Source organism: Cynocephalus volans, chromosome 6, assembly GCF_027409185.1.
Source record: "Cynocephalus volans isolate mCynVol1 chromosome 6, mCynVol1.pri, whole genome shotgun sequence".
Lineage (NCBI taxonomy): Eukaryota > Metazoa > Chordata > Mammalia > Dermoptera > Cynocephalidae > Cynocephalus > Cynocephalus volans.
Window position 1 is genome coordinate 94,238,599 of NC_084465.1, and position 15,246 is coordinate 94,253,844.

The 15,246-nt window shown below is 40.7% G+C and overlaps 1 protein-coding gene across 3 annotated transcripts in view; it reads right to left on the reverse strand.

Moving 5' to 3' along the window:
- PDE1C (phosphodiesterase 1C) overlaps window positions 1-15,246 on the reverse strand; it is a 622,342-nt gene that overhangs the window by 261,928 nt on the left and 345,168 nt on the right. The window contains exon 2 of one of the 3 annotated variants that reach the window (XM_063100845.1): window positions 11,978-12,004. The exons of the other annotated variants lie outside the window; for them this stretch is intronic. Coding sequence (XP_062956915.1) covers window positions 11,978-12,004 — 27 coding nt within the window. The remainder of the gene's footprint in view (window positions 1-11,977; window positions 12,005-15,246) is intronic. 3 annotated transcript variants of the gene reach the window in all.

The window sequence follows — 15,246 nt, forward strand, 5'->3', positions numbered from 1 at the left end:
AGACAACGGGCTCTGTGCCCTGGTTGCAGAGCACCACAACTCAAAACTCACAGCAGAGAGGAATTTGCCCATGACCCCACATTCAGCTTCAGGAGGGGCTGTACTTGCTACTGGACTTGCATCAATTTCAAAGGAGGTCTGTGCTGTCTGGGTGTACTAAGTAGGGCTCCATTCCATTTATATCGTGGCTTGCTTTGTAGCTACTAATTTTTCCTGAAATTACGATGATAATTTACCCTCCACGTCTGCACACGTAAGGGATGGAACTACATTTCCCAGTAAATTTATTTTGTTTTATTGCCTTCTAGGTAACAATATGCAATAATATCAAAGTGTTCCTCTTAAGATCTGTGATTTTATGCTTTGCGGGACTAGCAGAATTTAACAGCATGTGGAACTGGAGACTTCTAATTTGTTTCAGGATTCAGTACACTGTATTCACACAAACCAAACAATATTCTCCCTTCAAAACAACTTCAAAATCTCTTTCAATGCATGATTAAAAGAACTTTTAAAACTTTTCCTTCTAAAATTTAACAGCATCTAATACTCTGTAAAATCTTATGTCAGCTACATTATGAAACATAATTCATAATACTATATGAACAATGAGTCATAAGTCAAAATAGTAACATTAATAGTAATACCTAAAATACTCTTTACACTTATGAAAAGCAAGAAAGTACACTTAATGCTTTTAATCTTTATCTCACTTAACCCTTAAAACAATCCTATAAGATTACTACTATTAAGAAGAAAATGAAGATTAGAGCAAGGTTTCTCAACCTCAGCACTATTAACACTTTGGATAATTCTTTGTTTTGGTGGAAATATTCAGTGCATTGCAGGAGATTTAGTAGCATCTGTGACCTCTATTTACTGGATACTAGTAGTATACCCCACCCCCAAAAGTGACAACCAAGAATGTCTCTAGACATTGCCAAATGTCCTCTTGGGCAAAAGGATCCTCAGCTGAGAACCACTTGTTAAAGAAATTAAGTAATTTACTAACGGTCATACACTTTGGAAATAGTGAATTAGAAGCCAAGCATTCTGACTGTAGAATGCAATCCATGAAATACGGTGCTACCTACTCTGTGATAGTTTAAAGAACATATATTTTCCCTCAAAATAGAAAACTAAAAGAATTATGAGGGGTCTTCAAAAAACTCATGGAAAGACGCATATTATCTTTTAATTCCATTTTTCCACGAACTTTTTGAAATACCCTCATGCAAGTGCCTTCCCTCCCAAACTTTTTTTTCCTAATGAAGGCCCATATCCCAGTGGCTGTTACCCTTGCGTAGCTTGCTCCCCTACCCCAACCTTCTTTCAGTCCTGTTCCATGTGCCCCCAAAGACAGTCACCAGTCATCTGTTAAGGCTGATTCCACCCTTCAGTAAATAAGATACAGCCTCTGCCCTCACAGAGCCCCTAAAGAGCAGGGCCTGTCTGCTTCCTACCAGTTCCCTCCCATGACCCAAGACTTCCACCCTGCACCATCTCAGAGGGTAAGCCCTTTGTACAATGGACACAGAATTCGGTTTTCTCTCTGAGATGTCCCAAGTCTCCAGTGACTAAGCACTTTCTATGTGCCAGAGACTTATGTGCTTTACACTCATATACTGTACTATTCCATTCTCAGCTCACAGGAACCTTAGGCAGCAAATATTTCCATTTGACCAAGAAGAAACAGGTTACAGTAGGTAGGGGAACCCAAACAAGCATTACAAAGGGTTCATGCCAGATTTAGATTTCAACCCAAGTATGGGTGACTCCAAACCCCTGCTCTTTGTCCCAATTCTATAACTTTCTAATTTTGTGGCTGAGCAAAGACTTCAGACATGCCTCTCCCAAAGCACGTTCTCAGCTTACTCTACTCCCTTTTCTAAGCTTGCTCAGAAATTCTTCATTCCCGCCCACCGCCCCACCCGACAACCCAAAGTTGGGGGAATAAACAATCCAAAGCTAAGTAAGATTCCCACTTGTGGAGAGGCAAAGGGGAAAATTCAGGCAGTGACCTCATAAAGTTTAAAAAGGCAACATCATATTAAATCAGAAAACAGGAAAATACAGAACAAGTTTTCTCTTATCTGATTCTATTTTTGTTATTTACTTTTTATGCATAAAGAGATACGTATTCATGTATGACTGATCACATCGCTTCAAAACACTTTAAGCTGTTAGGTACTAAAATAGATGATTTTGAAAAAAAGAACCTGGTGGCGGAGGTGAGGATTTTTCCTTCATACACATTGCTTAAATATAGCTTGTTGGGCTTTTTTTTTTTTTTTTTTTTTTTATTCTTCATTAAGATCTCCAACTTTTAGGTTAAGGACAAATATGATAAATTTCAAATATAGGCTGTCCTAACAAGAAAGAACAATCAGCAGAGTGGAGTGGGTAAAAGAGCTACCAAAGGCACAGCTTTCTGACCCCTTGATTTTATTCAGCTTTAAGGTGCTTCATTTGGTGAAGGAAAAAAAGATGAGTTCCGCAACTGTTAAAAATTACAAAACCACTGAGATGGAAAGAACTCCAGAAGCTTTTGGCATTTGAAAAATGTGACTTTAAACCCCGGCCTGACAGCATCTCTGCTTTGTGACCTCAGTCAGGTGACTTCTCCCTGAGTCCTGCCTCTGTAAAACAGGATTGTTGTGAGAATTAAATAAAATAATCCATGTGCAGCACCAAGCACACAGTGGATACATGATCAATTCAATCAATAGGGTGCCCTCTAACTCTACCGATGTCATTGCCAAAGTTTGTGCTTTGGTGATTTTAATGTCCTTCCCATGATTATTTCTCATTAACTAGGTGAAATTAGAGGTATTTTGAACCAAGGGTAATGACTAAGGGGCACAGACTATGTTACCACCCAGCGACTGCTGCACTAATTGGCATTTTGCTTCTCTGGAGTGATCCAGTCACAGGGCACAGAGGGCCCACCATCACTGCAAATGTTAGTTCAGTGCCATGGGCTTCCTTGTAGGGAGACCTCCTCAGTTACTAGAATCAGAGAATATTGTTTTGGGGCCAAAAGGAACCACATTCATCCTCATGTTCAACCACTTCTCTTTACAGATGAGGACTCTGTGATAAGAAAGAAGCAACTGGGCACAGTTAAATTAGCAGCAGGACCCAAATCTGATTCTTAATCTTTCACCTACACCAGTGGTTCTCAACCAGAGGTATTTCTGACCCGCAGGAGACAATTTTAGTTGTCACAATTAGGGAAAGAGCAGTTGTTACTGGAATCTAGTGAGTAGAGGCCAGGGATGTTGTCAAACATCCTCTGATGCGCAGGACAGCCCTGACAATGAAGACATCAGCCGTGCCAAGGTTAAGAAACACTGATCAGCTACATCTCAAGCTGCTGTTGGGAGTTAGACGTGGCCCCAATTCGGAGGCCCTCACCGATGATTGAATCGACTCATTCAATTCTGCCTTTTTAGTATTGAGGGCCACTGGGATTAGGAGCGATTTAGAGACTTGCCTCCTCAGGCAATTTAAAGTCTGTTCATATCTTCTGAAGCACAGTGATATACCCAGCGTTAGTGCATTGATAGTCTTAAAGATGCACTTAGATTTTATCAGGTGATCTAAGAAAATGATTCTCAAAACCATTTTGGCAAAACATCACAGAACAGCCAAATGATGCACAATCACTGTTATCAAATATTCAGAATGATGCACCTCAGACAAACATATTTGACACTACACTGAACATCTCCAGGATTAAGGGTATGAATGGAGGGAAGACAGAGATCAAAGCACTGATGTACAGCAAAAATACTCTGAGTTTCCTCCCAAAGCTAGAGTTCCACGCTGGAGGAACTGAAATAGAAAAGAAAAGCAGAGTCAATGATCCAAGCTATGACGTGCTTTCTGGGTCCTGTCATGCATTCCATCTGCCTTACTGACCTCACGGACCCCCACACTGGCCAGCGTGAGGGCCAAATGAGAGTCTGGATGTGGGAGTGTGCAGGGAGCTGCAGAGCCATTTGCAAGTATGAGTCATTTAGCAATCCGAGCTTACTTACCACAGTTCCACCTGGTGACTCTGACTTTAGTTCTGACCCATGGCAGAAATATATGAAAGATCCCAATCTGACTGCACTCACATTTAATGAATACCTATCTTGCCCAAGGCACCATGCTTTTGCAGAACACATTTCCCACTAAAAAAAAAATCACAACAATGGCAAGGAAAGTGACACGCACCCAACTAACTCTTGTACATGGAATTAGAGCAGCAGTAACTGTGAGAACAAGATCTCTTTTAGGTGGAAATATCTAAGGAGGCTCCATTGAAGAAGATGGCATTTGAATTGGGTCTTGAAGAAAAGACAGGATTTCAACAGATAAAAGTGAGAATATTCAAAATACTAGAAAGAGTATGAGTGAAGAAAGAATCATAGAAAACACAAAGCAAATATGACAGTAAGGAGCTCAGCTTGACTGGACCTTCAGGTGAACAGAAGGGAGTGACAGAGACACAGCAGGAGGTTGAGGTGGAGGCAGGCGCAGGCAGACCTTTAATAGCTAACAGGAACCCAATGGGGGTTCTTCATTTTGTAATTTTTAAGCACATGGGTCACAACCAGAAGAGCTAGGGAGAAAATAATCAGACATGGGTATGCAAAATGGAGTAGATAAATATATCAGAGTAAAGAGAGCAGTTAGCAGGTTATGCAATACTCTAAGAGATAGGTAGTGAGACTGGACCAAGATCACAGGAATAAAAATAATGGGAAGGAAAAGCCCACAACCTGTTCGAGACCCATTTATCATGGGTGAAGAGGGAAAAAAAAAAGTTAAAGTTGAAGAAACACACAACAGAAGAACATATGAAGTGACTCAGAGTTTTTGATCCTGGATAAGTGGAAGAACGGTAGTAATTATCAGACATAAGAAAAATGGACAATAAAATAAGATCAAATTGTGCCTACATGATCCTCTTGACTCAGAAAATGACGGCTCATTGTCATGGTCATTTCTGTTACTAGTATCTAGATATACCACCCAGACTCGGTGCCTGAGCTACTTCCTACATCCCAGTACCCTCTTTCCCCATGCCTGGTTTCCAACTCCTGCTAAGCAGACTCTTTTGGTCTTGATCCCTGCACCTGTACTCCTCAGACTGCTGCTGATGTATCATAAGGGCAACTGAGTGAGTATGGGATGACTGAGTGGCAGATGCCGACATTCTGACCAAAACCATGTAGACCCTCCATCACCCTCCTTGCTTCCCTGCCGTGTTTCACCTGAAATTACAGTGCTTGTAGGCTCTTTCCCATGTCATCTGCCTTGGGCTAAGATAGCCCATGTGGGCTAAGTCTGTGTCCATTTGTGATCGGTGCTCTAACCAGACCGCTATTGCGGCTCCTTCTGGTCTACCCTGACCTGCCATCACTCACTATTAACTATATCTGATTCAGCTGGCAATCCTGGAATGTAAACTGGACATATTTTCATGGCTGATACATTTGTTCTTACTACTTTGAGAATTTATTAGTCATCACAAATGTAAAAAAAATTTAAAGGGCATTATCTGTTAGAAGATCCTCTTGTCCCTGGTGTCACCAGGTCAAATGTGTGCTTTGATTTATCCTATGTCACCCTTGTTAACTTTCCCAAGAAATTATTCATCTGCCATTTTAAACTGCAAAGGTAGGGAACAACAGTCCACCAATTCTGTTTCAAAGACACCAAAAGAGCTTCAGAATTCACTGATGGGCCTTAATATGTGTTGGGAAGGGCACAGGGTCACAGTTCAGCAGAAGATGCACCTGCTAACACTAGAACACAACTACTTAGAAGGCAGCCTTCCCACAGGATGATAACCACGCACTTTCCTACCCTCAGACACGACAATCTGTTATTAACAGCAAAGGTGGCATTTCTGCTGATGACTCACTAAGCATGGTGATTCAAGAAGGCTGAACATGGGCAGATCTGATTAAGGGAATCAACTGCTGGATTTAATCAATTACTGAGCTCATCAAATGTGATTACTGAGCCACATCAAAATCCAAGTGAAAGAAGGCATTAGACACTTAGGGGGAAAATAACTCCTTGCTTTGCCTTGCAACAGATAGAGGCCACTCTATTCTCTACATGTGTGGCATCCACTCCAGGGATTCTCTACATGTACGACGTACACTCCAGCAATTCTCTACATGTGTGACATCCACTTCATCTGTTCTCTACATGTGTGACATCCACTTCATCTGTTCTCTACATGTGTGATATCCACTTTATCCATTCCCTACACACGTCTATATCCTGGGCTGTCTTCCTACTAATGCCTGGAATATTTTTGAGCCATGCATGCCTTTGAAAAAAAGCCTTAAAGAATCAGCAAAATATACATTTTAAAAATAACTAAAAACATGAAGAAAACAAAGAGAAAAGGTTCTGGACTATCTTATGAGACTTCAATATGCCCATACTTTCAAGCATTATGTATAATAAGCAATATTGTTGGCTCACTTTGTGACCCAGTGGAGAAGAGTATATGATAATGTAAGTATCTCCCCCACAGACCTTCAATACTTATATCTATTATAGCACTTACCACATCCTATTATAATTATTTTATTCACTTGTATCTCATCTACAAATCTGTATACCTATTCACAGAGGCATTTTTTACATATATTATTTCTAGCATATACTGAAGTACATGGCAATGGTAAGTATTAAATAAACTTCTGCTAAATTGGAAGATTTTTGTAAAGTACTATGTATGTTACTTCAATATAATATGATTATCAAAAAGATGAGAGATGCCTTTTGCTAAAGTTCACTCACAGAAATGTCTACATTTATAAAATGAGTAAATCAGACATATCAGAGCCAGAACTTCTATCTAACCTATCTAATCAGAGCTGCATTAGTAACAAACATATAAACAAAAACCTTCTTGCTAATGAGGGTTTCACTATCTAGTGTGGCTTAAAACTCCAACTTCTAACCATCCTGGCCAAAGTATCTCTATAGGAAAGGCATAGAAAAACTGGACGTGTGACTGCAGAGGTCCCCCAGGTTTGTGGACGTCTTTATTTGTGCCCCTGCCTCTGAACCTCTGAATTATGCTGACCAACCACAGCCTTCCCTAACATAGTGAAATAAGGGTGTGTGTGTGTGTGTGTGTGTGTGTGTGTGTGTGTGTGTGTGTGTGTATTAGAAGCACTTCTAACATAGAGTCAGTTTGCAATGTCATCTCTGACAGCAATTCCTTTCTTCAAGGGCAGCCCAGAAGTATTTGATTATTTCCAAGTATTTATGATTATTTTGTACATGGTCTGGCATACTTTCTCAAAGATACTAATGCCTCTGAGCCGGATCTGATAACTTAAAGCTGAAGCTGTATTAAAAGCAACCTGATGTCAACTCACCAATTTACCACTTCAGCAAATCTCTTGGAAAGATTGGCCCTCACGGACAAGACCCAGTCACAAGGCAAAAGGATGGTTCCCCTTAATCATGTTGATTTAAAGCCCAATCCAATAAGGTTTTCTGTGCAGAGAGAAGCTTACCTCCTACCTGCTGGTGCCCTTGAAAGCCGGTAAAGAACACTTAAAACATCACTCTTTCCGCAGAAATTATGGTTTTGGAAGAGATGAGTACATTTCCATTAATGCTAAAATGAGATTCAGTAGAATCACTATCATCAAAACACTCCCTACCAAGACCTGACTTGTACTTATGAAATACTTAAAGAAAGATAACTGCCTCCATTGAGTTGTAGTAGGACGATGATTCCTTTGAAAGCTGGTGTATTTTTTTCTTTAACATGACTTTAAAAGGTAAATAAATACATAAGTGAAATGAAATGAAATGAAACACAGCAAGAAAAGTGTAAACAAAGGTTGATTATCTTTGTATCCTGGGCTGTCTTCCCCTTGATGTCCAAATCAAGCCTATGCAATCTAAAGCTTTTTAATGTAACATGTTTGCCTACATGAAGCCATCAGCTTTATTCGACTAATTATTAACTGAAGATAAATAACTACACTTAGGATTCAACTAACCAGTCGAGTCCACATTGCTATGCTTGTCCCTAACGTGAAAAAGGAATCACAGCTACTCCCAGTCCAAACGAATCATCAGCAGGCAAGTGTACATTTGAGCAGACCAGCACCAACGGGGGCTGTCACGACACATTTTAAACTGTCCACCGTTCATCAAATGAGGAATCCACATATTACTCTGAATCTACATATCCCTAGAAAAGGTCTCAAGCAGGATCATTCTCAAAAAGACTGAAGGTTTGCTACATGGATTAAAGAAGGCCACAAATTCTTTAACACTTCTTTCATCAAGAGATATACTCTATGTCCTTTTCTCTTGAATCTGGGTGGTTTCAGTGACAGCTTGACCAATAAGATAGAGCAGAATTGAGGCTGTACCAGTTTCTGGACCCAGTTTCAGGCCATATTTAAGAGACTAGTAATGTCTGCTTCCTGTCTCTTAGAACACTTGGCCTAAGAAGCCATCTAAGAATTACCCTGAGACCACAATGCAGGTAGAAGCCCAGGCTACATGGAGACACCTTGGAGGATAAAAACCATGTGAGGGGAAAGGGAGAAGAGTGTGTGTAGGGGAGAGGGAGAGAGAGAGAACAACAAGGAACATCAGGGTCCTGACATGCAAGTGGAGACACTAACTTGGAAATGGATTCTCCATCCCCAGCAGCCCCAGCTGACACCAGGTGGATCAGATTCAAATCACCAGCCAATTCCTTCCTGAATTTCCTGACCCATAAAACTGTAAGCAATATAGAATGATTGTATTAAGCCATTAATTTGCCAATGGTTTTGTTATTCAATGATAGATTAGTAGAATATGGATCTATCTCATATAAAAATATGTATCTGATTAAAAATAAAAGAACTCAAACCAATCATCTATTATTTGCACTTTAAATGACTTCAATAAAGCTGGCACAAGACAGTTTGGGTTTTTTTATTACAACGACATAAAAAAATGTGACAGCATTCACGTCAGATATATGAAAGTATGCTTTCAAAAAAAAAATCGACATTGTAATTTGAACCTTGACAGGTTTGAACAGCTCTCTTGTAAAACTCCCTCTCACTTGGCTATTTATCTCTCCTTAAAATAAAATTGAGGCAACTTTGAAGCATCTCATACTCTAGGTTACCTACCTGTGAAAATGATAAATTACTTTTTACTACTGAAAACTATTGTACCCTCCAATCTAAGTGATTAATTTACATCCCGCTCAGTGGTTCACATGCAATTACGTGAGTCCAATGAACCTGAACAAGACAGAATTGTTCAGCCATCTGTATAAACTCACTATATTTAGAAAAGTATAGCAACCTCCAGGAAGCTTTAGAATTTAAGTTCATTTTCATCTCAATGACTCATGCCCTCTACATTGCATATAAATTGTAATACCACCCCTTTGGACTACTGACTTTATTTGGAAACCATAAGACACGGGAGTCTCCACTCGGAGATGATGCTCATTAGAAAAGGTGAGATTAAAGCTGTCATCTAAAAATGCCATTGTTGAAACTTATTGGTAGATTTTCATTGCATTAGCGATTTCTCTTTATCTGAATGCAATCTGTCTAAATCTGTAATACCAAAGTCCAATACAATGAAAAGCAGACACCAGCCTTTTAGACTGAATTGTGGGCTTCAAATCCTTGGCGAACAGAAGGTCTAAGCTACCCTATTTCTTTGGAATGTGCTTTCCAATATTTTGGCCCTTACATCAAGTATGTTCCCAATGCTTCTCCTTAATGAGAGGCCATTGAGACCAGAGTGGCTGAAGATGGAACATTATTTTTATAAAAAAACTATATTAGGTATAAGAAATGGTACTCTTGTTCAGGTTTTCAAGGGATCATGCCATTCCCCTCCAGAATTCACTCAGACTTTTCCTGGAAAAGCCCTGGGAAGGTTCCCATGGTGTAATCTGGTATGTAAAAGAGGGAGCCTACATACTGAGTTGTGCACGATACAGCTGTGGCACTGCTCCCGGTGCCATTGCTAACAGTCTGAAAAACACATCAATTTAAAAAGGGTTCATTCCCTAAGAAGAGCAGTTAGCACTCATGCAGCCAACAGCATTTACTAAGGGGCTACTATGTTCAAGGCACTGAGGCAGATGCAGGAGACACCGGAAGGCATAACATACAAGATGCTCACAGTTAGGCAGGGAGAAAGCAAGAAAGGTGAGGGCATCTCTAGGAACACAGACAAGCAGATATATAGCTCAAAGGACACAAACCATGAGACGGGCCAGGGCTTGGGTGGGGAAGAAAGACTGGCATACATAAAGACACAAAAGAATGAGCCAGCAGAGTGTGTTCAAAAAGCACAGTGCATTATCATGATGGTCAATATCTTTCCACTCCCTGGTGGCCGGACTGGTCTCTTGGGTAACTTGGGAATTAATACACTTTGTCCCCCTCACTCAGGAAAAGCCCCCTGACACACATGAGTTCTGCACCTTTAGATAAGCCCAAGATAAATATATTTACTCTAAGTTTACCAAAGTTCCTCGTAAGAAAGCATCCACAATCATCTTAATTCTTAGAACCACAAATTTGATGGAAAGCTGTAAAGCTTAGAGAATAAAGAGGGAGGTTGGAAATGACAAGAGATGATGATGGAGAACTAAAGGAAGTCATGGGAGGCCTCATGTGCCCCTATTGTCCAATGAAGTTAATAAAAACAGATTATTGTAAAAAAAAAAAAGTGCATACAAGATGAACCAAGGAATGAACTATGTGAGGTGATGGATATGTTAATTTGCATAACTCTATTAATTGTTTAACTATGTGTATGTATATCAAAACATCATGTTGGGCTGGCCAGATAGCTCAGTTGGTTAAAGCATAGCCTTGTAATACCAAGGTCAAGGGTTCGGTTCATAAGCCAGATACCAAAAAAATTAATTAATTAGTTAAAAATTTTTTAAAATTTCCCCAAAATATCATGCTGTACATCTTAAACATATATAATTTTTAAAAGATGAATGAATGAATAAATCCCACTATGAAGACATGACATTTCCTAAGCTCATTTCATTATACTATTATTTAGAGTCCACCCACCTCTCCATATTCACAACTTGTAGGCACGCACAAATATATATACTGCTCCTCCAAATAAGCAAACACCACCTGTCAAAGGGCACTCTAATGGGGGAGTCAAAATCACATACACACTGAAAAATGGGCTGCACAATGGAGCTGGGAGGCCATGCACTCAAAGACCTGGTAGGTCATTTCTGAACTATAAATACAAAGTATGCAAGTCTAAAGTTTAATAGCCACACAGGTCAGGGCAAGTATCTACCTGATCCCCTCATGGTTTCTCACACCGAAGAGCCTACAAAGCACAGCACGGAGCCAGGAGTCATCTTTATAGATCCACTTTTCCATGGGACATGGAGGGGGATGACAGATGGCATTCTACTTTAAATTACCCTTTCCACCGTCAAATCCAAAAATTACCACTGCCCTTAAAGGAATGTATACCTATGCTTTAAGCTCAAGAGCATTTTGTCAATTAATCAGGCAAAGGAGAATTTGAGGCAAGGGAGAATTCAGACACTAAAAGTATATTTAAAAACCCCTTTGTTCTCCCCACTTATAAACTTTCAGCCCCGCCAGCCCAGTCTCTCTCCAGTGAAGGTTTTAGTGAAATCACTAGACATCGCAGTAGTAACAAGCTTTGGAATCCACAAGCTCCACCCTCATGTGAAGGCGTCCACCTACTGTGGCTCTCACTAGATGCTGCAATCAATTTTTAATTTCAGCAGCAGTAGCAGTTGGAAGATAAAGCAGGCCACTCGCAGAGAAGGAACCAAGAGACCGTTTATTACAGTTCCAGTCCACCGTGAGCCAGACATGTGAAGAGCTATGCCACAGACAACTCAGCCAGGCACAGCCCAGAAAGTTCCCCTTTCTCAGAAAGATGCTCTTACCTCTGGGACGTTTTCTTATATTTCCTCCTGTAGGAAAAGAAGCATAAACACATGTCAGAAAAGAGGTTGTGGCAAGCAATGGGTAAGAAAGGGATTACTACAGCAGGAAGGGCATGGAGGTCAACACTTCACGGGATTCCCTCTGTGAGGCTTATGGGTGTTGAAGCCCAGTTAAAAGTTTAGGATTGTTGTGTTGTATCGTGCTCAGATGGACATACCCTATGTCTTAACGGTTAAAAACACGAGTAGCATCCCAAGAGCTCAGTGGTGCTGCTCCTATGTTCTTCTATTTCCCCTTTGAGGGTACTATAGCATCTTGGTTGACAATAGGCTTTAAAGACAGCAAGATCCAGGTTCAAATCTCAGTCTTTCCATTTACCAGATTCATGGGGTTTTTGTAGAGTAAATGTGCAGGGGCTTGTAAAGTATTTCTTTTGTCTGGCACATATTAAACGGTCAATAATTATTCATTATTTGTACTGTCACTATTGTTACTCTATTATCCCCATCATCTAGCTCTGTGGTCCCTTGAAAGATGCACCTTCCTAAATGTAGATGTGTAATCATGCACCTAAACCAGGAGATCAGACATAAGGTCATCAAAGAAGGAAGAAGTAGGGTAGGGGACAAGAAGAAAGTCTAGAGGCAAACGGTGACAGCAGCATCAGGAATTTGCTCATGGCTCGGGTGAGCAGAAGTTCCATTCCAGGCCACCTCTGCTATTTACAGTCATCATTTAGTCTTGGGCAAATCTCTTATGTGTTGAGCTTCCTAATCCATCATATGGAGAAAGTAACATCTGTCCTATCTCACCTAGCTCATAGTGGCATTCAAGGAGAAAATGGCCATAAAAGTATGTTGTCCCGGTATCTTATGTTCTTCATGTCTGTGTCAATTTTTGTAGACTCTAAAGACCCTAAAAAGAGTTTTGATAGGCTCTTTGCTGGAGGAGATCAGAGGAAAGAAAGTGCTGGGAGAGGAAAATACATCTCCTTGAAGCATCTCCAGGAAGCACTATGTTTCCCAGCTGTAGTTAGTTCCACACCTGCATTCACATTACAGTCACTGCACCCAGGAAGACTAGCCACCAATTTGCTACATCAGAACAACAACCATGATCCCAGGGTAGTGGGTTGATGGGTCACTTTTATTTTTACTTTTATGAATTTTCTAAATTTCTTCTAAAGAATGAGCTTTATGATAATAGCTTTAAAAAATTATAAAAATAAGCATATATATACATAGTCACACATATAGACATACACATACATAGGAAGATATATATATATATTTACAGGTCTGAATGATACACATATATAGGGAGGAAGGTTACCTAACAGAGTGGGTTAGGGCTTGGGCTTTAGAGCAAATTACCTAAGTTCCGATCTTGGCTCTAACACTTAGCTCTACAATGTTGGACCAGTTATTCCACCTTGCAGAGCCCCAGTTTCTTTGTCTGTTAAGTGAGAATAATCAGAGCATCTCTCTTGAGACCTGGTTATGAGAAATAAGTGGGATAATTCACCTGAATATCAGTTCCCCAAGGGCAGGTTCTTTGTGTGGTTCCCCACTGTATCCCTGTGCCTAAAACGGCACTTTGTAACTCCCTCTAAAAGCTGTGATGGATGTGCACTGATCATTCACTCTCTCCTGCAAGTCACCTGTCACCAGTGTCAGCTCACACTCTCCAAGCAGTAGCCAACAGCAGAGGTTTCGTCAACAGGCACGGAGCACAGTGAGCTGTGGGTGCGACCCATGCCCTTGGCCTCGTTATCACTGCAGTCTAGTAAACTGATCCAAGGAGCCTCTGGCAAGACTGAGAAATAACCCATAACCCACTGAGAGTGTGCAGGGACTAAAGGCAAGGGGGTGATCGGACCAGATGAATGCCCCTGGCGTCTACTCAGAAGCCCAACTGATTCTATCGGCAGAGGGTATCCCAGAGGTTCGAATAAGACAAACTTTGCTTCCACAGAATTTTTCCAGCATTTGCCAAAGGACCATACAAAGGCACTGCCAGGAGTGCCAAAAGAATCAAAGATGAACAAAAATAAGAATAGCTTCATTGTCAGCACCTCCTAGTAGTAACCACTTAACATACATCATTAATCCTCAAAATTCTGTAAGATCTGCTCTCTGAATTTGAATTCTATAAGGGAAGTTAAAACATGCACCTAAAGTGTTCTTTCGTTATAACAAAAACACAAGGGATGGCTCAAGGAAGCTTTGTGGAAGAGGTGTTCTTGATTGATGGGCAGGATCTCAGCAGGGAGAAATAGGAAGTCTGCAGCATGCAGGTAAGGAAGGCAGGCCTATTGGCCTCAAACCAGCCCAGCAGGGAGAGAATGTGGACTGAGATTTTAGGAGATTAGGCTTAAAAGTACTAAAGACAGGGTGAAGCAGGAAAAACATAAAATTTATATTTTTCAAAGAAGACAGTATCTAGAGGGCGGGTTGCCTCTTGCAGGAAGCCACGTTGCACAGTCTGTTCTGTGCTCCAGCAGCACCCCAAAACCTGTCATTCACAGACTCCATCACTCTGCACTGTCTCAGGCCCACAATTATCTGGAAAGAATAGGGCTCTGGAGTGTGGTAGACCTGGTTCCAAACCCAACTTCACCTTCTCTAGCTATGAGACCTCAGGCAAGCTCTGTCCTAAATCTTAGTTTCCACATCTATGAAATGGGTGAAATGATCTCGGATGAGATAATGTACTAAACTTGCAAGGTTTTGTGCCTGCCGTGTAAGAAGCATTCTAAAAATTTTAGGCTCCTTGCCCCTAGTTTTGAGCTTCTTGAGGTTAGGGGTTCTGTCATGTAGAGCTCTGTATCTATCCCTAGGGATGGCACATGGTTGGCACACGACAAGTGCCGGTTGGCTAAATAAATGAATGATTTGCAGCTGCCATCCACACATGTCAAAATATGGGTTGTGCATTTGGTAGACCCAAAGAAAGACCAAAACTCTGATTTTCAGTTCAACTTGCCTTCCCAACGCTTCCTCCCCATCTTCGTAGACGCATTCTTGTCAACTTCACAACTTGTGAAGTTTTCCTTTCCCATCTTGTCTCATTTAGACACAGACCCAAATCAAGGCAGATCCAATCCAAATAGTGCACCTTACACTGGAGATGGTAGGTCAGCACTTAAAGCATAGCAAAAAAATAAAAATAAAAATAATAACTCCATGGAAATTACTCCATTTAAGATTTGTGAATTAGTATTAATAAAAAAGTGAATTTCCACCATATTATATGGAAGTCATCTGGT